The sequence below is a fragment of the Cygnus atratus genome, chromosome 22, assembly GCF_013377495.2.
Source record: "Cygnus atratus isolate AKBS03 ecotype Queensland, Australia chromosome 22, CAtr_DNAZoo_HiC_assembly, whole genome shotgun sequence".
In the NCBI taxonomy this organism is placed as follows: domain Eukaryota; kingdom Metazoa; phylum Chordata; class Aves; order Anseriformes; family Anatidae; genus Cygnus; species Cygnus atratus.
In genome coordinates this window covers 5,704,616-5,728,097 of record NC_066383.1, presented here as the reverse complement: position 1 = coordinate 5,728,097, position 23,482 = coordinate 5,704,616, and the positions used below count along the sequence as shown (strand labels likewise).

The 23,482-nt window shown below is 47.2% G+C and overlaps 2 protein-coding genes across 5 annotated transcripts in view; both read right to left on the bottom strand.

The window, feature by feature from the left end:
• Positions 1-14: 14 nt before the first annotated feature.
• Positions 15-8,393, bottom strand: DLAT (dihydrolipoamide S-acetyltransferase). The gene is made up of 14 exons (XM_035555624.2): positions 8,148-8,393; positions 7,437-7,538; positions 6,986-7,110; positions 6,701-6,857; positions 5,407-5,533; positions 5,045-5,238; positions 4,368-4,530; positions 4,084-4,151; positions 3,701-3,793; positions 3,502-3,609; positions 2,852-2,967; positions 2,414-2,576; positions 2,124-2,260; positions 15-1,650 (listed from the first exon to the last, which is right to left on the bottom strand). Exons 1-14 carry the CDS (start codon positions 8,376-8,378, stop codon positions 1,521-1,523), a joined length of 1,914 nt encoding a protein of 637 aa, XP_035411517.1. The 5' UTR covers positions 8,379-8,393; the 3' UTR covers positions 15-1,520.
• A 496-nt stretch (positions 8,394-8,889) lies between these two features.
• The window catches only part of DIXDC1 (DIX domain containing 1), a 36,455-nt gene continuing 21,862 nt past the window's right edge, over positions 8,890-23,482 (bottom strand). Inside the window, exons 7-20 of one of the 4 annotated variants that reach the window (XM_035555833.1) lie at positions 22,925-23,073; positions 20,082-20,171; positions 19,922-19,975; positions 18,982-19,032; positions 17,803-17,907; positions 17,229-17,282; positions 16,585-16,677; positions 16,423-16,494; positions 15,917-16,003; positions 15,577-15,738; positions 15,387-15,453; positions 13,667-13,775; positions 13,041-13,149; positions 8,890-12,127 (exon numbers count right to left, since the gene is read on the bottom strand). In XM_035555833.1, the coding sequence (XP_035411726.1) occupies positions 12,047-12,127; positions 13,041-13,149; positions 13,667-13,775; positions 15,387-15,453; positions 15,577-15,738; positions 15,917-16,003; positions 16,423-16,494; positions 16,585-16,677; positions 17,229-17,282; positions 17,803-17,907; positions 18,982-19,032; positions 19,922-19,975; positions 20,082-20,171; positions 22,925-23,073 (1,283 nt within the window). In that variant the 3' untranslated portion in view covers positions 8,890-12,046. Of the gene's footprint in view, positions 12,128-13,040; positions 13,150-13,666; positions 13,776-15,386; positions 15,454-15,576; positions 15,739-15,916; positions 16,004-16,422; positions 16,495-16,584; positions 16,678-17,228; positions 17,283-17,802; positions 17,908-18,981; positions 19,033-19,921; positions 19,976-20,081; positions 20,172-22,924; positions 23,074-23,482 lie in introns of those variants that run through there. The other 3 variants (XM_050715004.1, XM_050715005.1, XM_050715006.1) reach the window with 3 other exon arrangements.

Sequence of the window (23,482 nt, the reverse complement as noted above, 5' to 3'; positions counted from 1 at the left end):
AGCATTGGAACATGTTTTAGTAGTTGTCAATTCCAAACATTTAATAGAACATAGGTTCACTAGAGCAAGTCTGGAACCAAGATATTTTAGATCTTTAAAAAAAACAAACTTTAATGCACTTTTTTTTTTTTCCTTGCTTAAGCCAGGCATGAAAACCAGCTATCACAGCAACCAGACATTAAATAGTTCCCACAAAAATATTTAATTTCCACAGTATTTTCTTCCAATATCTTTAGTGAATTTTGTAGCAGAACTTTACAGGAGACAGTACTTAATGCAATATACAGAAAAACAGATTAGCTTTAACTTTTTGTTTTGTTAACTTCTCCCCCTGTTGAATTCTCCCGGTCACTTTGTAATTACTGCACAATCCTCCTTTTTACATGAACATTTCCAAGTGGAAAGTGGAATTTAAGAATGTTCAGCACTGCATCCCTTTCAGGATACAATGACTGGGGTAACTGGACACAAGTCCAACAAACTACTTAAGCATTTTACATACAATATATACATGGATAGCACATTCTGCAGTTTACTGAGGCTGGGACAACATAGACAATTCAGGGAAGAACTGCAGTACCAGTGACTAACGCAGAGCTTCCTATGTTAGAATGCCTGAAAAAAATTTCAAACATTTGAGTCACCACATGATTAACATCCACTGGTGGCACTATTATCATGTGTGATTTGCCTATATGGGTTCCAACACACAAAGTCTCTCGAATATTCTGCAAAACGGTTACTTCCATGGCATCATAGCCTGATACTAACTTAGCAAGAGGAAAAGCAATTAAAGAGTCTTCATATGAAAAGCACATGTAAGTGAAAGCCTACACAAAGGCAGCACATTCCCTGTGGCATCTGAGAGCTGTGACACCACAGGTATCAGTGCTCTTTCACCTTTAAAGTGCTCAAAAGGGATCCCAAAGCTGAGAAGGTCCAAACCAGTGCCAAATTCCAAGAGAGTTTTGGAATGCTAACACTTGGCCTTTGAGAAACCATTCCCAGGGGCTTCAGTCCCTTAGTGCATCTGTCATTGTCACCCACCCCAGCAGAACAGGATAATATTCACCTACTACCTTGTACATTTCAGTTACCATCTAATCTGAACTCCTGTGAAGAGATGTTTGTAATTCAAATTTCTGAAAACACTGAGGTCATGAAGTTACCTGGTATGTACCCCGCCCCTCCTCGTTCAATCTAGTGTAGAAGCAGGTGGCAGTATGCATTCTGCCTGGATCATTTGTAAATCTGGGATGCTTAACTCTGTTTTGGAAGAGTTTGCAAGTTAACTAACTGTATAAAAATACAGTATAGCTGTGATATTGCTTTGAAAAGCATTTTTGCAAACTTCTGTTTCTGTACAGACTGGTAATAACATTACCAGATAATATAATACATATTTAAAATTAAAAAAAAAAAAAGGAACTCTTTAATAAGTCTGAACACTAAAGTCTATCTAAATAGCTTGTTTAAAACAAAACAGTGTGACCCAGGAAAATTCTGCTTGCATGGTTAAATTATAGCAGCATGGTTACTGGCTTCTCAAGGAAGTTCTTGAATTCAGCAAGCCACTGTGCTCCAACTGCTCCATCTACAACACGGTGATCACAGCTAAGTGTAACGGACATCACACTGGCCACATCAAATCTGGAAAAAAGAAAGAAGAAAGTTAACACAATCCTCTGCAAATCACTGCCAAGCCAGTTATATCTCACACAGGACACTTGAATTATAATCCACCCCTTGAGCATTCCTTAAATATAAAATTAAGCAAATAAACAGGAACAGATGGCTAAACTGTTGTGTATCCCTTATGCTTTTCCATACCTTATTCCCCAACCCACCCCCTTCAAAGAAAGGGCCAGCCCTTCCTTAACTTGCAAGGAAGCTGCAAGAACAAACATATGGCAGGTCATTCATCCGTCACTGCAACAGGTTCACACAAACATTAGGAGAAATGTATATCTCCCTATTCTTCTTCTTCAGGTGTTGAAAGCAGCATGTCAACAATTAATAACTATTTTTAAAAAATCTTTCTAGGGGAAGTGTTAGAAAACTAGCCATTATTTCAGAGTTTTAATTCAGAAGCTCAGTGCACGCAGAACCAGATGAATACTGACCCTTTCTCATTATCAGCCGGCACTAGCCTTTTCTCTGAGGAACCAACTGCGAGGATGCAGGCTTGAGGTGGATTGATTATGGCAGAGAAATTCTTAATCCCATACATCCCTAAATTGGAAATCGTGAAAGTGCCACCCTACAAGACAAACACATTCATAGAAAACTCAGAAAAGCTGTTTCAAGTGGAATATTAATGAACACAACTGACACGTCACGAAACAGACGGCTCATTCTGAACAGGGACAGGAGACAAGGGCAGCAGTTATTACTAGCAGCTGGAGTTCCTCACCTGGAATTCATGTGGCTGCAGTTTACCTTCTCGAGCTTTAGTGGCCAAAGAAACCACGTCCTTACTGATGGAAGCCAGGCCCTTTATATGCGCGTTAAACACAATAGGTGTTATAAGGCCTGCAGGAGTACTCACTGCAACGCTAACGTCCACTACGTGGTTTCTGCAAGACACAACAGAGATGCCAGTTACTCTAGCAAGACACAAGGAATTTCAGGTATTAAGACAACTCTAAGTTAATATGTCTTCTGCAACAACCGTTTCATCTCACGCTAGCCTCAGACTCAAGACTCTTAGCACTTCCATTAAACCCCCTCAACTGTTGCATTATACCTGCTCCCCTCCCTCCTCAAAATCCCGCCGGAAGATCATCTACTTTGCCATCAACTCTCTACTGAACAAATAAAGTTTCTGGCTTCGACCGTACCATAAACTTACTGCCTAATAACTGTGTCCATCCACGAAGAATTTGCCTCAGGCACCTTCAAGCATGCCAGAGCTGAAGCTTTAATTATGAAGTCATTGACTGAAAGCTTAATGTTATCCGAGACCTCCTGCAAAGGAAGAGATTTGAGGTGTCAGTTTATCCCTTGCGTGTTAAATAATTTGGGTAGTCACTGCCACGCAGCCTTGCTTAGAGAAAACGAGAGAAAACAATCACACTACCTGTAAGCGTTAACATTTGAAATGCCAAGATGATTTAGGAGGTAGTTTAGGAGTTTTTATATATGCTTCATAATCTAAGAAGGCACCGGTTTTTTTAGATGTCTGTTAAATGTCTGTTTTTCCCCAAACTTGGCTTAGAATTTTTTATTTATTTATTTATTTATTTATTTATTTTTACCCTCAAGCAGAATACTAAATGGCCTTCTTAGGGAAGTTAGGTGTCAGTGCACAGTACCCTGGTAAAAATTCTCATTCTGTCACTGACAGTCCAGAACTGATGCACAACAGCCAGAAAAGGCACTGAAAAGCGTATTTTTTCCAACCCAAACTGGCATATCACCAAAAAGCAGGGTGGGCAAACCTGTGAGCGAATGCAGTTTCCCCCCAACCCCAATCTCGCCACGACTCCCCAGATACTTGACCTGATTGAGTTCTTTCCTTAGCACCAGTACTTCTCCCATGTTCACATCGATAGAAAGGTAGTAGTGAGGTATTGTTTGTTTAGATTGCATCAGTCGTTGAGCAATGACCTGTGGGTACACAACAGAAACAACAAAAATAAATGATTTCAGAAAATTTATGATCGCAAATAATGACGTCAGGGAAGTAAAATCTCCTCACCCTCCGAATGTTGCTGATAGGGATATCTGTGAAGGTCCCCACTGGTGCTGCCGCGACTGCAGCAGCTGCAGGTACTGCTTCTGCTGCTGGAGCCTGCAACCAGAGCAAGACAGCACAGTTCACAGGACTGGTCAAACACCAATCGCAGAGTAGTTCAGTAGGTAGGACAAGAGCTGAAGCCATGCTGCCTCTTCCTTGTGAGCAGCAGATATTTCCACTCTCTAGCCCCACTCTCTGATCTCCAACTAGGTTCATTATAAGCCCTACAATTGACTATTAAATCACACATTAAATATTACACACTGCTCTGAAGTTCACAAAGTGCTAAGTCCTGCTAGATGATGGTTCCACATCCCATTCTTACAGATCTCAGGTCTACTCACTGGAGCAACCTTTGGCGGCACAAACGACTCCACATCTTTCTTTGTGATTCTACCCTCTGGTCCAGTACCTAAAAGCGTCAAAGGAAAACGTGAGAGGATTTCAATTAGTCGCAACAGGGCATCACGAAGCTCTGTTCAGAGATGTAAGTCACTAACAGTCCCTGGTGGGGAAACCTGCACCGTGAGGATGATCCTGATAGGGAGAAAAGAACAGAACAGGCAAGAACGTACCTGGAGGAACTGATACCTGACAGAGAGAACAAGGAAGGCAAAGGGCACCTTACCTTTCACTTGGGCAAGGTCAATTCCTTTTTCTGCTGCCAGTTTCTTTGCCAGAGGACTAACGAGGATCCTCCCTTTCCGGGGAGGTGGCCCAGCTGCGGGGACTACTGGAGTGGAAGGAACAGCAGGCTGGGGAGGAGGAGCAGCTGCAGCAGGAGTTGCCACCTTAACAGAAGAATCAAAGCCATTAGCTTTGTGATTATTTTGCGAACACCTTGGAGGTTTCACTTCAGTGTGAAAAAAGAACAGGACCATCTAATTACCAGTCAAGGGAATAACAAGAATAGTCTCTAACCTGAAAGTACTCAGAGAAGTTTCCCAGCACCAGAAATTAAATCAGAAACTTTCCTGTGCAGAACACCAACTAAACTGTTGAACTATATATCAAAATGGTGAAATAAGTAATTTATAGTCCCAATTTTCAGGAAGGAACTGGTACAAGGAACAGGCTGGAGAAGAGACCATAACAAATGATAACCTGCTCCAGTTTTCAGAGGGCAAAGTAGAGACCTCAGAAGCGATCTCTTCTGAATGTATGTGTTAGCCTGGCACTCAGAGGATCATAAGACATTATTACTGGAGTCAGGGCTTCACACAGTCAAACCAGAACAGTTTAGATCCAACCAGCAACTCTTTACAGTGCCCACAACTTCTCTCCCTGGCTAAGAAAGGCCCTTACTGGTGGAGGCGGAGGAGGAGGAGGAGGAACTTGCGCCTTCATGTCAGCTACCGCAGTCTCTTGGTAGTCAGCAAAGGCTGGAATATCAGACTCCTTCTCCACAATGATGCAGAGGGTTGTTCCTAATGGCACGTCTCTTGTTCCTTCAGGCACCAAGATTTTTGCCAAGTAGCCTTCTTCCTGCACTTCAAAGCCTGAAAGGGAAAGAGCATGAAAAGCAGCATGAAAAGCAATAGAACTTTTTTTCGTTGCCCCACATCTTCATGTCATGAGCAGCCGGAGGAGAACAGGTACAAGAGGCTACTCTGGATCCTCCCCTTTTAAGGGGGCATCATCCATTCTTGGCTTTGGAGTTGACTCACCTATTGTGGCTTTATCTGTCTCAATTTCTGCCAGTAAGTCTCCCTCATTCAGTTTCTCCCCGACTTTCTTCTCCCATCTCTGCACCGTGCCCATTGTCATGGTAGGTGACAGGGCAGGGAGAGTGACCTGTGAAGCCAGAGAACACAAGTGCATCACATTCTGGTAATCCAAACGGAACAGGAACATGATTGTAACTCCTGACCAAATGATGTCAACCTAAAGGAGCAGCCAACCTTTAATGCACTCTTAGATCTGACTCCACTACAGCAAAGCACAGTCGTGTGCTGTATCTCTAATTTGGCTTCTTTTATCAAAGCAAGAAAGCAAGCAAAAGACAAAAAAAAGAAGAAATCTATACATCAAAGTCATTAGTAGCACCATCACACTGGGAGAGTCTTGCAGCTGCCAGCTGTAAGGCTAAAAGGAAGGCTGAAGCAAGTTGCTTCGTCTTTGACAAACACATTTGGCTTCTGTAAAAGCTATACGGACTCGTCCTCCAATAAGCACTTAAAGGTGCTGTAGGTTTACATGCACATTTTGCAGTGCAACAAACATAGCACGTGTGATTACAGCTCTGGAGCAGAACTGGACAGATAAGGCAAGCAGAGGAAATCAAGTTAAGTAGCTGAAATTCAAGTCAGATTGAAAAGCCAATTCAAGTCAGATCAAAAAGCCTTGAATTAGATCTCTATTAAACTACTGATTTTTCGTAACATTTCAAACAAATCGGCTTCCACGTCTCAACTGTGGAACTAGGACAGTATTTTCAAGTTTTCTATTTCAAAGGAATGTCACAGAAATACCCTGATACCAAGTGCTCAGATACAGCAATGGATGTACACTTCAGCATCTAAGCAAACAGATTATCCACAAATATATCATTTTCAGTCACTCACAAACACACCTGGAGTATCACAGAATGGAGTTCTGCTTCAGGACCTGAGCAGGGCCTTCAGAGCATATTCACACATAGTACAAGGTTTGTATATACCAGAACTGCTCAAATCAGACAAATTTAACTTTTTTTTCTAGCCTGCACACGAATCCTGGAGAAATAACTCTCTCCTACTGGCAGCTGGGATGCTAAAACAATTTTCAGAAAATAAAACACTTTCTGGGACCTCCCCGAACACCTGCTTAAAGCATGCAACAATTCAAGTGGTTTGCACTCCTGCACTTACAGCTCATAACCTCCCACTCCTGACAGAGTTTATGACAAAGTCCCCTAGAGCTGGCAACGCCAAAGACAGACAGAGTGCAACAAACCTTGTATCAGCAGCAATGTTCTCTTACCTGCATGTGAGGAGGGTAAGAGCTGCCAGGAGCCTGAGGAGAAGGCTGCGGTGGGGCTGAGGGAGCTGCGGCTGGAGGGGGAGGCACTGAGGCTGCAGGGGGCGCAGACGCTGCAGTATCCAGAGTGTAGTTTTTAAAGGCATCAACATGTTCAGGCCTAGAAAAAACAAAAACAAAAAACACAATGGTAAAACCAGTCTGGTGGCTGTCTCTTAACCTTTCACGCAGGGCACCCAAGAAGTCCCAAGAGAGAAAATTCAACTCAAGAGTTAGCAAAATACCTACTTTTCTACTGTGATACATATTATGGCCCCAATAGGAACATCTCTTGTTCCTTCTGGCACCAGGATCTTGGCCAAGTAGCATTCCTCCAGGCTCTCAAAGCCAACTGTTGCTTTGTCTGTCTCCACCTTTGAAAAAGAACAGGATACTGTTAAAGCAAAACAGAAGACTAGTGAGCTCAGAGCCCTGTAGTCTGACAGTGTAGGGTCGTAACGCCCGCAGTCCTGAAAAATCACCCTGTCCCACCAGCTCTGGGAAAGCATGGTCTCAAACACAGTAAGTGCTCCTCTCACTCAGAGAGACGAAAAGCAGCAACCAACTCCGTAAAGCTGCCGGTCGCTCGTTCCCAGCAGCATCTCCAAAAAGTGGGTTCAGGCGAGGGCAGCCAGGGACAGAACCCAGAGCGCGCAAGTTGCCCAGTAAAAATGCAGCACAGCTTCTGCCCTCAGAATACCTCTGCAATGAGCTCTCCTTCACCGATCCTGTCACCTTCCTTCTTCTCCCAGCGCGCGATGGTGCCCATCTGCATCGTGGGGGACAGCGCCGGCAGGGCCACCTGCGAGGAAAAGGGAAGCATTACAACCTGCGCAGCCCTGCCTGTAGGGACCCCACTCATAGGGCAGGGACAGGTCACTGAGGACAGGCTGTCTGCAACCCCTGGCGGGTCAGGACTGCCTCCAGCCTGCAGGAAAGATCCCAACACCGAGGTGCCAGGGGAGTAGGTGCACCAGGGAACCCAGAATACAGGGAAAAGGGGATAATGGTGAGGGGGGAACCCGACGGTGGTACCAGGGTCTGGCGTGCGGCAGTTCCAGGGCCTGGCGTGCAGGGGTGGGGAATGAAGGAGAGGCTCCGGGCCAGGAGGAGGCACAGAGGTATGGGAGCTGAGGGAGGGGGAGAGAGCCTGGCGTCCTCTGAGGCGAGGAGGGCTGCCTGCTGGGGGGCGGCAGCTGGGAAGGGAAGGGAGAAAGGGAAGGGAAAGAAAAAAGGGAAAGGATAAAGGGAAGGGAAGGAATGAAGGGAACAGAAGGGAAGGGAGAAGGGGAAAGGAAAAGAGGAACGGAAAAGAAGAGGGGAAGGGAAAGGAAGGAAGGGAACGGCGGAAAGGAAGGAAAGGAGAAGGAAGGAAGGAAGGGGAAGGGAAGGTCGCGGGGCCGCCTCTCACCTTCTGGTGCGCCGGCAGGCTGCAGCAGCGGCTGGGGACGACCCGGGGCCCGGCTACGGGCAGGAGCCCCCGGGGCCCGCGGGCGGGGCCGCCCAGAGCCGGGCCGCGTCCCGGAGCCCCCGCCCGGGCCCCCACGGCCGCGCCGGGGCCGACGGCGGCGGCGCTGAGCGCTCGGCAGCCCCGCGCCAGGCCGGCGGCCGGGACGAGGCGTCGGGCCACCGCCCGCCACATGGAGCCGGAGCTGGAGCCGGGGCCCCGGCGCTCGGTGACCTCCCGGTGCGGGCACGGCCCGGCTCGGCGCGGCACGGAGCGGCGCGGCACGGCACGGCACGGCGCGGCACTGCCGCAAAGCGCCGCGGGGCGGGGCCGCCGCGGAATGGCGGCCGGGCCCGGCCCAGGCCTCGGGGGGGGCGCCTGAGGGGGAGAGGGGACCCAAAGGACGTGCGCTGAGGGAACTGGGGCTGTCAGTGCACCGTGTACACCCTCAGGAGGTGTATAATGCTCAGGGTAGGGGGATTTACTCGGATGTCAGCTTCGTAAAATTCCCATTTACCCTCCACCACTATCCTCCTCCTTCCCCCAAGCCCCTCATCCCACACACCTCACCAAATAAACCCACGGAAACTTCTCCTCTTTTTTCCAGGACCAGTATGAAGCTAGCCCTAAAACAGTCCCTGTTCCTCTCAGGAACACCTTTCACTTTTCACAGCTATCTTTCCCTGTGCAAGCACTGAACAGACTCAGTTTGTAAACCCCACTTTATTGAGATAAGGGCTTGGTCCGCTAAAACCACCGTTTCTCTAAAACCAACCATCTGGGATATCAGGATCTTAGGTACACAGATAAGGTTTTCACTTTCCTTGAGGACATGCCTGAGAACCACCATCCGTTTCAAATGATGAATGCAAACTCTATATAGAGTTTCTATGAAAATATAATTTTACACGTACCATGTGTTACACAGCCAAGTTACAAGTATAGGAGCAGGAAAGTAACTTTGAAGAGAGTTGGGTAGAAATAAACATTCAACACAGCAAAAATGCAAGTCCTGGGTATGATATTAAGAGCATATTCCCAGAATAAATTCACTGCAGTCACTGTTAGAGCAGTGTCAGACTGATTTAAAAGCAACAGCTTTTGGTTTTATCAGCAAAACCCATCCTGTCCAAGGACTTGCCATCCAATACCTCTTATCCCCATTTCTTACCTGCTTCAGACCCCTTCCTGTAAATCACAGAAGGTAAAGCATCTGGTGAAGGCTGCGGTGTCACTGCAGGAACAAAGCTGAATCCAAACAGCTCACCAAAGCGGTACTTTTGGGAGTGAACGAGGCAAAGCGGGGCCTTCAGCTTCAGTGACAGCACTGCTAGCAGTCCCACCTCTGCTATCACCGAGGGAGCTGCACATAGGGACCCAAGAACAAAGCACTGCTACCCGTCCTGTCTCAGGGAATGTTGTTTGCATCTTAGCTTACATGCGACATTAGCTCTGATGATAGGTTTGTTGATGACAACCCCAAAAAGCAAGTCTTGTCCAGTCTTGCTCCTCAGACACAGCCCAGTGCTGCTCTGGAGAGCATGTTGCTGAAAGGCTGTCAGATCTGGTTCAGTCTTTGACTCATGGGTAGGAAGGGCAGTAAGCATATTAAACGTGCCCATGATTAGCTGCCTGAACTGGCCTAAGAACAAGGCTGAGGCTCCCAACTGTCTCCTGTACCAGCTAACATCTGTTTTATTTTCCAGGAGAAAATTGGATGCCTACCGGACAAGGCTAAATTGAACCAGAAGCTCTGATTATATTAACAGCCTTCCATGTCTTCAGTGCTCCAAAACCAAGCAGTAGTATTGAACTGGCAACTACAGACTGTCTCCATAAAATTCTAGTCTGGGTGTGTGGCTCTTGCTGAAATAAAACTGAGAAGCAAAACGTGAAGCAACACTTGAGGAAAAAATTGCAATCGAAATACAACAATTGATTTCAGCGTAACAACCCCATGCTCTCTTTAACAACCTACTAAAGATCATGCAACAGTGAAATAATTTCCAGGGAGGAAGAAAATCTGTTTTTTCCAAGAGATGGGTCCTGCCTGCCCCCCCGCAGCCATTGATGAACTTGTCCATTGACGAGCTGTCCCACTGACACTGACTGCTTGCTGTCTGTGAGGAAAGTCACCATAACGAACTGTAGGGCACCGCAGGCATGTTGTGGTGTTACAGTGTGGCACAGGGCCAGGGAAAAGCCTTGAGCTCTTTCCTGGACAGTGAAGCAGTGTGGAAGGAAATAGCATTGTTAGTGCCTGTACAAGCTGGCAGAATATAAAACCCAGTAGGAACTAGCTGGAGTTCCATAGTAAAATAAGATCAAGCCCAGTGTTGTGTGAACAAGAGACCATACAAAACATCTCAGCATCCACTAGAAAGTGAGTAAAACACAGTATAATGCGTGCAGAAATATACAGAAAGCACTTGCACTGGTATAAAAATATCCACAGTCCTCAGACAATGTAAACTGGTACAAAATAATTCCAAACAGTAACATATTTACAAAAGGACATGTTAATATAAAACAGTAAAACCAGGGTCACCCTCTCCCAGCCTCATCCAAAGCACAGACACGTGGGTAGTCCATGAAAGGGCCACATGCACCGAGAATGAGCAGAACCTTGACTTGCCATTTGACCTTTTAAGTCAACAGTGTCTGCTGCAGACCAGAGCCAGTGCTGTGCAAGTACAGCTGACCGGCAGCAGAAGGACAGAGGCAGGCAATGCAGGGGGAAAGAAATAAACAGAACAAACAAACAAAAATAGAACACAAAAAACACAAGCCTCAGGGATTTTCAGGGCGCGCACCCTCCCAGCCAGCCATCTATTTCCTGTTCCTTCAGAAACCCCAGGAGCAGGCCTACCAAGGAACGGATGGTGCTACTGACAGGATTTATCCTACCGGTGTGGTTATGTTTGGTGGCCCTGGCAAACAGTGGACAGCAGCACAGAGGTGCCTGTGCACAGGAGGTGACAATCAGTCCACTGTGCTGACAGAGGAGACGGCAGGTGTGCAAAGAGAGGAGCTCAGCAGGGAGGGGGGCTATAAGTACCTTGGGGAAGCAGCTGATTCCAGCTCCTGCCTCCCCAGATGAAATCCTTCAGCAGAAAAGCAAGCACCAAGATCCCACAGTCCCCATGGCAACAAAGCAAACCCAGAGGACCTCAGAAGTGAGTATAGCTTTGGAGGGCAAGGGGGAGAAGCAGGGCTAGGAAGTGGAAGCCTAAATTTTGGGACAAAGGAAGCTTTGCCAAGCTGGTGATCTTTGCTTCAGATCATGCAGAAAACCTTCAGAAGACTGTCTTCCTTCCCCAGGTCATGCTTCTATACTCAGTCCGGACTGTCCACGAAGTTCCCTCTGCTCCTGCAGCACATGCAAGTCTGAGACCAAAGTTGTTCAAACCTTCTGCTCGCATACTCCAGCGGCTTCTTCCGACTCAAAGGCAAAGCTTCGCATTTTTGCCATCAGTGCAGACTTATAGCAATACTGTGTACAACAAACGAGACTTGAAACGCCCAGATCACAGGCTGCAGCACATACTGCAGGAATGGAGAAGCAGGGGAAAGGAGAAATGCATCGTTAAGGCCTTCAGGGTTCTGTTGATAGGACAAAGCAAGGTGTTTCTTTCCCACAGACAATCATTCCAGTCCCACAACGCTGTCTGTATTTGGCCACAGAAAGTCAGGCATCCACGCCAGGCATCCATGCACACAACATGCATTACCCGTTGCTTGCAGAAAAACCCTTTCTTTTGGCAGCTTGAATTGGACTCCTTCCAGCACGCATGCTTTTTGGTCATTCTCCGAGCTCAGCAGCCAGTTACAGGTTTCCATAGTGACAAGACCTAAAAGCTTGATTAATTCTCCCCGTGGTCTTCTTCCACCCAGGCCACAATTTTCCCCTCCCAACCAGGAATGATGTCATCATCATGGAATACCTGTGAGAAAAGAGTCCAGTCATGTCTGGAGTCTGGACACCGCTCCAGGATGTGTGCATAGCTTAAGAGGCAGGCATCAAGCAAGAGAGCCTAGCTAGGATTTTACTGCGCAGTTCACTGAACATACTCCTCATCCATCACTGACATGCATCTCAATGATATTTTCAGGTTTTTAAGTTACAAAAACAAATTAGGCTCCTTCTTCAGCTGGTAACAGTCAAGATTTTTGGCTTTTTATTCTTTGACAGGAAAGGTAAAATAAAGACAGGAAACATGCCTTTTCTAATCTATCGGACTACAAACCCCAGCTGTTTCTGCAGAAGTAGTCCACTGACTGCTCCCAGAGAGGGTATCCCCTTGCACTTGTCTTCAATTTGTGAAACAGGAAACATTCCAATAACCTTTAACGGATCCAATACACACCAACGCCAGCCTGAGCTCAAACAGGGCTATAATGCAGTACACAAAGGAAGAGATGCCACAAACACTTACCTCTGAAAAACCTTTAAAATAAAGTAGGAGAATGTTTTCTGAATAAAACACATTGGCCTAATGCGTATCTCATTGCAGCAGGTTTCATAAAAACACTTAAAGAGCTACAAGCGTAGCCTTGGTTTTGCCCAGCGTCCCCTGAGCTGTGTCACAGATGGCTTTTGGCAATAGCCTTTGCCCAAGGGGCTCTGAAAACTCCAGGCAGCTGCAATCAGATTCATATCATTGTCCTGGCTGGAGATAAAAATATCCCATTTTAGCTCCTTAGAAGAGGAGCTTAACCTACAACTGTGAAAATCGGCAGTCTGTTTGGAGACAAGTTCAAAGATTTCATTAGTTTAGAAGTGGTATGACCAAGGTCTCCAGGGTTGTGTTGTAACACTGAACCCAACGCTGCCTGATAGTTAAATTCCACACCTACCTCCTCCTTGACTGTGCCAAACTCTGGATCCAGGGCTTTGAAATGGTACCGGTGGGCTCCTTCACGATCAATAGCTACCTTAAAATCCTTCAGAGTCACTTCCCCTAACCTGCAAGGGAAGAGTTTGGCACTAAACCACAGTACACTGTGCAGGCTTTATCTCCAGTGTTCCTGCATGGCATGTGGAACCACAGCACAAGTCTGGCTAGGGACCTAGCGCGCCCCATCTGTCAACCCCAAGGTCCTCTTCAGAGGAAGAATTTCCTCATAATTTGCAGGAACCACCTCTAAACAGCCTTTCTCCCTTTCCCTTTTGCACTGACTGACATGGGTGTTTCGGCACAAGAGTCCTGCAGTACAAGCCACAATAGATCTGCTTGTCTGCTTTCTCTTGGAAGTTAATAATAATAATAATAATAAATAATTTCTTAGGGCTCAAACAAATGTATCAGCTAGGGAATTGCTTTAGGCAATTTCCCCCAGTCAATGGTATGAAATCCAAGCCCCAAGTTAACGCACAGGGAACCCATGCTAGTGGTGACCATACCCAGAAGAGATCAGACTGATGTTTTCAGGGGAAAAAACGCCTCCCAAATCAACGTGAGCAAGGCCAAGCAAAATCTCACCTCTTTGGTATGTTGACCATGAAAGGTGTGAGGGAGCGGTCAGTGAAGTACAACACTTTGGTGCAGGCACTGGTGCTCATCACAGGTGTGCTGTGAGAATGAGGCAGTTCTACAAAGAAAGGAGCACAGAGCACACTCATTGGGGAACAACCTGCCTCCTGCCACCACAGTAGACAAGCGATGCTCTCAGCATCAAACTTATCACACTGAAGAACCTGGAGGTGGGAAGATATTCTTATGAGGGTGGATTTCCCTTGGGAAGAATCAGGTATTCCAATGCTTACTGGAAAACTCCATCTTAAGGTGACAACCCACCCAAATGCGTAAGCCTAGACAATTTGCCTAGCACTGCCCTCCAGGATTGCTGTCCCAGCAGCTTGCTGCTACCATCTACTCCACAGGCACTCTGTTCATTACCTCAGCAGTGACAGGAGAACCTTTCTGGAAGAGGAGACTGAACAGACTCCCTCCTACTGGCTGGGCACACAACCACATTATCACTCGCCTTCACTTGCAGATGGGTACAGCAGAATGGTCTGATTGATCACCATCATTAAGGCAAAAGGTTATCTGTCTCCTCCCACCTGCCCATTCAGCGTGGCCAGGATAGGTGTTTGTGCACAGATTTTTCTCTGCTCATTTGTATTTCTCTCCCTCTGGCTACTGCCTAGTTTCCTCTGCCCCTGCAATGTGCTGCGCCAAAAGCTGAAGCAGGGGAAGGTTCACATTGAGTGACTCTACAGTTTTAACTTTCCTAGCATGTAGAAAACAGTATGGACACCAAGTCAAAGGCTTTCTAATTTAACAAATCTTCAGAGCCACCTCATAGACCTCTTTACACCTGAGGGAGTTTAGGTTTGAAGCTGCAAGACTCAATTTTCCTGCTGCAGTGGAGGTGATGAAGCCTGCTAAGGCTCAGTGAGAAAGGGAGAGGTACAGCGTGCATGCAGGGTTGATCTAATGACAGTGGTTGATCTAATAACTGCAGTTTATGGGAGAAGGAAAACCATCAACTCTTCCCCCAACCCCATTTCAGACTTCTGAAGTTCCTCTCCTGCATTCCTCCACATCAATTACATCCATACTACCCTGCTGCTGGATGCTGTAATGCAGCTGAAAGGTGGCCTCTACCTTTCCCCAGCACATGGAGTCCTCTGCAACCTCACAGACTTCCTAGGCAACATTTAAAACCAACCCTGGGGAGAAAAAAAAAAAAAACCAGCCTTCATAGTGAAAAGCAAACGTGGAGCTGCTCCAGCTGGAGCCAGGAAACACGGTGTCACAAAGGGCTGTGCGGTTCCGCATACATGAAAGGAGCCAGACATGATGGGGGAAGCAGGGGAGGAGACAACTGTACAGTTACATGTCCACTAGATGGTGCACACCAGCAGGGAAGCTGAAATAACGTTATGTTTCCCACTCATCCCAGGGGTAATTATTTGTCATAATTATTTCTACTGCAGTACTACCCAAATGGCCCAGAGATTCCCACTGTAATGGCGCTTTACAAACAAGCAGCTGTAGGTTGCCCCTGGCCCTTTTTCCCTGCAGTGAAGCCTAGCCTGTACAGCAAGTGACTAAAAACAGCAAAGTAAGCTCTGGTGAAGGGAATAAGCTTGGGGGTGGCAGATTTTCAAGGCGATGCTATGTCCTAGACTCTAGATAAGAAATCTGAGCAATGAATTGAGCAGTGGGAGAGCAGGAGCTGAAAGGCACTTACTGGAGTTTGGAGGCCAGGAGTCTCTACACTCATTTGTTGCTCTGCTTGCTGGTGATTTCCCCCGGATCTAGGATGTAAAGCCGAAACAGTGAGAACAGTGTCACTTCCCAGTTGGGACTCACATTGCTGGTAATTTCTACCCCTCACGCGCAACCCAGAGCTTAAGAGCCAAACACTAGGAAACTTTTACCCTTCTCTCTTGCCTCTTCTGTGTCTCCATGCGGTGTAACCGTTCCATCAGGCTGGAGATGCCCTGCTCCAGGCTGTCAATAGTGTGGTGCTGTGGGTCGTGGCCACTGAAACTGTTCCTCAGGCTACGAAGTGCATCACGAACAAGCTGCAAGTCGTTTGTCTTGCCAAGAGAACACAAATTAATCAGATTATCTCCAGGCTGCTTTCTTCCCATCTAAAGCCACAGGCCTTAGAAAGGGGAAAAAAAATCTTAAAAAGGTAACAAAGGTAACAGCTTCCAGGATACCTGGAGCCTTCGTCTACATCTGGCTGGGAAAATATCCCTTAGGTGCACTTACCCCTCGGTGGGCTGCAGGAGCAGCTCCTTTTCCTGCTGTCTGGAGGAAGCCATTGCTCTGAGCACTGTGACTGCTGTAGGCCATCACCTGTTCGGTGGAAGATGCATGTGGTGCTAGGAACGTTAGCGTTAGGAATACCCCAAAGATCCCAGTTTGCCATCTTCAAAGTGACAAGAAGGAATGAAAACTTTTCACGTGAGTGGTACAACCAGCACCTTCTACCAGGTAAATACACTAAGGGGTGTGCAGGCAGTCCTATGGGCCAGAGCACAAATTTCCCTTAGGCTTTTGACACAAGAGGCTAAGCCAGAGCTCACTGCTGAGATCTCTGGTAAGCTGTATGCTTTGTAGAGTCTGCCTGCCTTGGTTAGGGCAGAGACAAACAGACCGCATTGACCCTGGCCTCTCTGGGATAAAGGAGATGATTTCTGGAGAGAGGTAGCTAGAGGGTGCTAGACAGAAACATCATTCTGACAGTCTGATGTGCAGACCAAGGCTTCCCATACCTCTTCGGCTTCTCTCTTCATGCAGTGAGCTAGCAGGGCCTCTTTGTGCTCCAGCTCCCGCTCCAAATCCACCTGAAAAGGGAACAGAAGTTAACCTTATTGGCTCATCTTCATGCTACGTGCCAGCTCTTAGGGCATCAGTGCAGCCCACCTGCTCCATACCTGCTGGTAGCTGGCCTCAGAAAGCTGCCTTAGCATTTCATCCAGTTTGGTTTGATGCTGCTGTAAGTGCCGATCCTTCTGGCCCAGTTCCTTCTGTAACACAGGAATCAATGGCTCACAAGTAAGTAAGTACTTACTTGTAAGTAAGGCTCACAGTCATCTTCCTTATGGCAGGGAAGATTATGTATTCTGCCAGCACCAGGCTCCTCTACAGCTTGACCTACACAATCCGTCTGCTTTTAGCTAGATGTTAGATCTGAGTTTCAAAGCCTTGTTTGTCAGGTCTTCGCTGCCTGGAGGCCCCTGGCCAAACAAAGATCCACTACTGAGGCCAGACAACTGATGCAAAGAAAAGATTCTTGAGGGATCAGTAGGCAAATGACAGAACCTAACCTGATAGGCTTCTGCACACATTAGACATTCAGCAAGCCATCACAGAAAAAACATGACAATGAAGAATCCACTATCAAAAGCTATCTGATCCCTCCACCTCATTACAAACATCCATGGCTATTGCCATTTATTCACCACCCACAGTGCCATTCTCAGAGGTGACTGAGTGCCAGGGAGACAACAGTCACATTCACAGGAGAACCACCAGATGCTGCCCCAGCAAAGCTCCCGGAGAAGAGAGGTTCCATTACTTTGTATTCCGCCAACAGCCGGTTTCTCTCTTCAACCTTCCTCTGAAGGTCAACCTACAGAGAAAAACAAATAGGTGTGAGGTCTTGTATTGCTAGGGAGTTAGTGCCAACCTCTTTGCCCTTCGCTAAAGGGAGACCACGTAGCTGCAGGGTTTCAGGGAGCTGGTTTTTAAGGTCAGCAACCTTATGAACAGGGCAGCTCCTTCCTTGCACTGCCCTCTCTCCAAGCAGACACTGCATCACAGCTCCACCTGTCAAAGTGCCACTTGCTAAGCAGGGAGCACGATGAGGAAGGAGCAATCCAACTGCACTGAAAACATCATGGGAAGCCCCTCCCTGTCTCAGCTGAAGGCCTTGGAGGACAGGAAGTGGGAGTGAAGAACAGGGAACTCCAGCGAGTCGGACAGCTGGCGAGCAGACTGCAGTGTTTACTGTGCAGAGACCTTTGACTGGTCATTCCATCTCCCACGACCCCAGGAACTATGCTGCAACCACCAACTTCATCCTTTGGCTGCTGGAGCCCCCAGGGCCCCCAGCCTCTTTCCAAAATAACCTCAGCAGCACAGTGACTCACATTCTGGTTGTGCAACTCCTCCTTGTCCATGTTGGCTCTCAGCAGCTCCTGCTTTAGCTGAAGAACTGCAGCGTCCTGTTGAGCCAGCCTTTGCTGGAGAGCATCCTAGGAAAAGACATCGTCTATAGGAAAAGTGCACGTATAGGAAGGTGCAAAGGCAGAGACCCTTCCATGGGAAGTGACCTAGACCAGTAGCATGGCACGTTGGGCTATGCGCAGTGCTGAAGGGTTGCCGAGAGCCTGAGAGAGCAGGAGATAATACAGATATCTGCCCCAACAGGCTCTTAGAGTCTTTCTGCCTTGCTCTTGCCCAGTGGCGGTTTCCCTACCAACATTTTAGCCGTCTTTGATGGAGGGATTTCTGTGCTGCTGCCTGAACTTCCTGCTCCAGAAATGTCCTGACAATGTGCCCTTATGGGAGAAAATAGTGTCTTCAAGGGTCTTTTCAGTGGCCTACAGCTGGTGTCTCCAGCCACACATCTGCAACATCCAGAGCGGGGTAAGAGGCCAAGGTCAGCCAGGGACACAAGGAAACTTAAGCTCTCAGCATGACCTAATTGTGCAATGAAATGCTCTCTGAAGAGGCCAGAGTGAGGACTAATTCCGCACCTTTCATTCAGTATTACCCAGAAGCTGAGAGCTCTACCTTGGACAGGTGCTGCCGCCTTCCTTCACAGAAGCCTGACAGGCAGCTCCAAAAATACCTCTCAGGAGTCAACTATGGCAAGTTTGTAACTCCAGAGGGAGAAACTGAACAAACAAGCCAAAAAGGTGAAAAACGCTGCAGCTGAAGAGGACAAGGATGCCCCCAAGCTCTTTCGCCTCTTGTCAAGAGTTCACTGGGCCAACCCTACTGTGCACACCCCAAGACAGTGGAAAAACAAAGTCATGAGAAGCAACCAGGAATCCTGTGCCTCACATTTTCCTTATGGGAAAAAGAAAAAAGAGGTGATTTTTGACCACAATCCTAGAGACAGAACCCATGAGACCTAACTCCTTGTGCCTGTCTCAACTGCAGGGAACAGCACATAGGATCCCCCGCCTCCAACTCCCCTAATACAGCTCCCTCCACTCTCTGGGATTCCTCAGAGGTGTATGGTTGCTGCTTGCCCTACTCCTGGGCTGCAGCAGTCCCCATAGCTTTACTGTTTGTATTTCACGAAGAGTCTCTTTCCTCACCTTTATCCCCTGTAGGTTTCGAGCTTCTTGTTTGTATTTCAACAGCTCCTTCTGTAAATCCAAAAGAACTTGATTAAATGGCATCTTGTCACCCCTTCAAAATCGACTCAATTTTCAGTGTTCTCTCTCTCTCCCCAGATACATGCTTCAGACAAAAGTACACCCCACCTCTCCCCACAGATCAAAGAGCATGACAGGCCCTGAGCCCCCTTAATGAGTTACAGACACGGCAGAAAAACCTGAGCAGCTCCCTAAGCCCCTGTTATTAAATGCACAAGAGGAAAAAAACAATTCCTTATTCCCCAAATCTGTCCTTCAGGCCAATGTCAAGTACTTCTCTCCCAGAATCAGAACTGGGCCTAGAGCCAGCATCAGCAGATATTTGACTAAGGCAGGTTTGACAGGACAGGTTCTTTGCTACATTTATCTGCTACTTGTTTATATTCAGATATGGTTAGAGATTTAACAGCTGTCCAGAAAAAAAAAAGTTTTGAGAAGCTACTACAACCTGGATCTCTCCAACTTCAAGAACATGCAGGCAAATCTACTTCAGGGTACATTTAAATTCAGGTAATACTTCGATATTTGTTTTCCTAGAAACTGACTATACTAGCAGCAGCTTGAGGCAAACCAGGGAGGTAGCAGATATTTTTCTGATGCTATCCCCACAAATTGTTATTAGCCATTGCATCCATATTAGTGGTTAACGGATACGTGGGTATAATGGGTATATGGATACAGTAAACACCTCCTAGCCAAGTATCTTCAGTGCTCTCCAGGTCAGTGAATTACAGTTTCAGGTTTTTAGGGACAGATTCCACACAGCAGGAGATGGGAATAGAGCTGGACTCTAACAAAACATGCACACACACCTCACCTCTGCACCCCCCCCTCCTCTCAACCCCAAACCTCTTTTCCCTTCATCTGTCCCTCCTCTAACCTTTAGGTCTTGATTTTCTTCCACACTCTGGTCCAGACGACTTCGGATTATGATCTGAACACAAAACACCATGGTCATTACTGTGCAAAACACCTGTCTGTAGCATAACATTACCTGAGGTTGCTCGATCAGAGAAATGGAAGTATAGCAATGTGCTCACCAGCTGCTCTTCAGGGCAGGCTCCGTGCTCACAAAGTTCAAAGGATCCTTCCTGCTCATCCTCAGGTAAAGATCCATTGAGCAGCAAAGCCTGGGTAGATGAAGGAAAAAAAATCTCTTCAGGCATTTCAAAGGAAAGTAACTGCAATAACAAGTCCATAGCAAAGAGACTGATCCCTGCTTACATGGTGAGGCTTCTGATCTGGAATGAGACTGAAGTGTCTGTCCCCTGCTGGAAGACACTGTTCTAACCACACATTTACAACAGACCTTAGAAAGGTGATGTGCAGGGAAGCCTAATTCTGTTCTGTGCTAGAAAAGACCAGGACACCTCCAGAGGTGCTGTCTAAGTGAGGGAAGAGCCCTTGCCCACACCGTGAGAATCTTAAGCTAGCCCCTGTACTTAATACTGTGCTTCTATCAGCCCTTAACTCCTTCAGCAGCTCCAAGGTAGCCCATGTTTGCAGGAAGATGCCAGAATTTCCACAGTAAACTGCGTCCAGCCTGAAAAAGGGAAAACCCTGCACTGTAGGAAGTGTGACAGGCAGGACTGCTCAGATAGCCAGCAGGGTATGCCGTACCAGATTGCTCTAGCTGGTGGTATTTACATTGACCTTTCTGTCTCTCTAACTCCCAGGACTCAAAGACATTTGGTATTTGCCAGGATGTTGCACCAGTCAATAATTTAATGTCTTTTTTTTTTTTTCCAGTTAGTTTTCTGTTTTATTTGTATTTGAACTTCAAGGCTACAGACAAAATATCCCATTTGCAGCAATATTCCAGCCCAGCTCCAAAAGACGTCGAGGCCGACAGGTCACGTTCTGCCTGCTGACAGAATCTTCCACAGAGCTGCAACTGCTGCCGAACAGCAGACAGACAGCGATCTGTATTCGGTTAATGCGAAGGCTCTTTGGGAAACTGTCCTGTGAGGGCATCCCAAAGCCTGCCCAGCAGGACACCCAAGCAGGGATCAGACAGGAACAGAAAAAACTGTCATGGTTTTAGCTCCTTATGGGGCAGACAACCATCAGGTCCCTGATATTTCAATCAAACTCTCATGAACTGGTGGCTGTGAAATATTGAGCAAGAAGGGGAAAGAAAAAAAAAGATCAATTAATCAAATCCAATTTCTTGGCTTGCAGCAACAGCTGCATCTTCCTGCTCCCAGGGAATAAGGGGGCAGCAATGCCAGCTGCTCACCCTCAGTCCTGGAACGTGGGGCCAGGGTGGAGGAGCAGGACATGCCAGTCCTTCCAGCGCTCTCTCTCCCTGCTCCCAGCGGGCACACAATGCGAGCGGATTTTACCAGTGCACCAAGCATCTATTTTCTTTTGGAGTCTTTTGTCTCCTTCCCATTGTCCACCGGGAAAGCACCCTCCCGGCTGCCTATGCTTCTCACACAATCTCTGCTTTGTTTACTGGCACATAAATATTTACAATTGAAAGCCAGTATGGTTCCCAGCACAAACAGAAAGGAATATTCCTGAGAGAGTTCAGGGTCTTTACCATATGGATCGGAGGCTCTACTCCCCATGCAGAGTCTCACAAACGCGTTGGGCTGAGGGTCACTTGGTCAAGGAGGGACTGAACAGGGCAGTGAGAAAAAGGTCCCGCAAATAAATGGTCATGGGAGGAAAACGTGCCAAATATTATAGTTCAGCTCAGCTCACTGAAAGACTGATGCAAGCCTGCGTGACCCCTGATCAGCTCAGTGAATCTTGATTGATTTCCCAACATTCCTTGTCTCCCTGCATTACTTCCGATCGCAAATCACAGAATGACCGCTCTATTCTTCCAGGCCGCTTACCAAACCTGCAGGCTGCTAAGTGCCCTGGGGAAGAATGGGAGCCCCAGCCCATGGGAAAATACTGCTGCATCTTCACCATTTTGCACAGTAACATATGTGCTTTGCAGGATGATAGCGCATTCAGGGCTTAGCACAGCACCACAGGACAGGGCACCAGGCCAATGAACCTGGACTCCAACTGAAAGACAAGCTGATAATAATCAACTTCTAAACACAGGCTTTGTTCTGGCTTTTCCACAGGGGTTCCTTTCCTACCTGCATTTGCTGTGCCCTTAAAATCTACCTAGATACCATTAGTCAAGACCCCTGATCTTTAGTCTCCATAGCTTACTCTCTCTCTACAGCCCTTTTTTTCCCCCCTCACCAAATACAAGCCTCGACTTACATCAACACAGTTTTGGAGAAACCTGAACTAAAACCAACAGAAAAGGCTGTGTCTGAATTGCACAGACTGATGTTAGATTCTTTGAAACCCTGGTAAATATGCAGGCACTGGGCAAATTGCAGCCATGCTTCTTCCCTCCCTGGTCTCTCTTGATTAAGCATAGTATATAATGATGGGGAACAGGCATACCCTGCCCCAGGCAAGACCGCAGACAGAACCTGCTATCTTCTGCATTGCATCTGGGAAGTTGGGAAGGACAGTCTTTTCATTTCCCTTTCTGGAAAAGGTGACCAAATGACAAGTGCAGGAAGCCAAGAGAGCCTAAACATTGCAGGTAAGGAAGGTATTGGAGTGTGTATTAGGTGCTTATGACAAAGCACTATCAAATACCCCCTTATTCCCAAGGAAGCCTTCCCTGAAGGGAGTCATCCCACAGGGCAAGACGTGGGGACAGCCACTGTCCCCACTAACTGACTGAATTCTGCGCAATCACTGCAAGGCGACCTTACTGGGCCAGGACTCTCACTCAGCTGTTGAGTTCCAGGCCAGTGTCTCAGCTGCAAGATAACCTATCTGCCAGCTAGATTTGGTAGAAAAAAAAAAAAAAAAAAGAGTATGTAGGGGAAATCTGGCTGAGAAGAAAATCTATTACCTGCAAACCTGATATCATCTTCTTCGCTTCCTCCATTTCCTTTTCCAAATGGTCCTGTTGTTCCAAAAGCTGCTCCTCCCATGAATTCTCCAAATGTGACACAGGGTTCCCTGCTTGCCAGTCAGGCTGGAAGTGAGATTCTGTCTCTTCTGGAAGAGAGACCAACTGAATGTGGTCATGACAGACAGAGATCCAAAAAAGACTTGCACAACACAGTAATTGCCTGCTGTCCACAATGTCAATCACTGCCAAACTAGCATGTCTTCTAGCTGCTATTTATGCCTCACTCTTCACACAAAGGAAACTTTCCGGAGCACACGTAAATCAAAGATGATCGGCATCCTCCCCCTTCATTAACTTGCTGTATCTGATGAGTTTTGATGAGGACTAGTCACAGCAATACCTGCTACCTTGTTGATAAAAGATGAAACTGGCCAGTGCTGTGCACCTACAGACATGCAGCTGCAGTACCCTGCTGCATGGGCAGCAAGCAGACACAGCGCTGCTGCTAAAAATATAAGGAAGAGCCCCAGCCTGCCAGCTACCCCACCTGCTGAG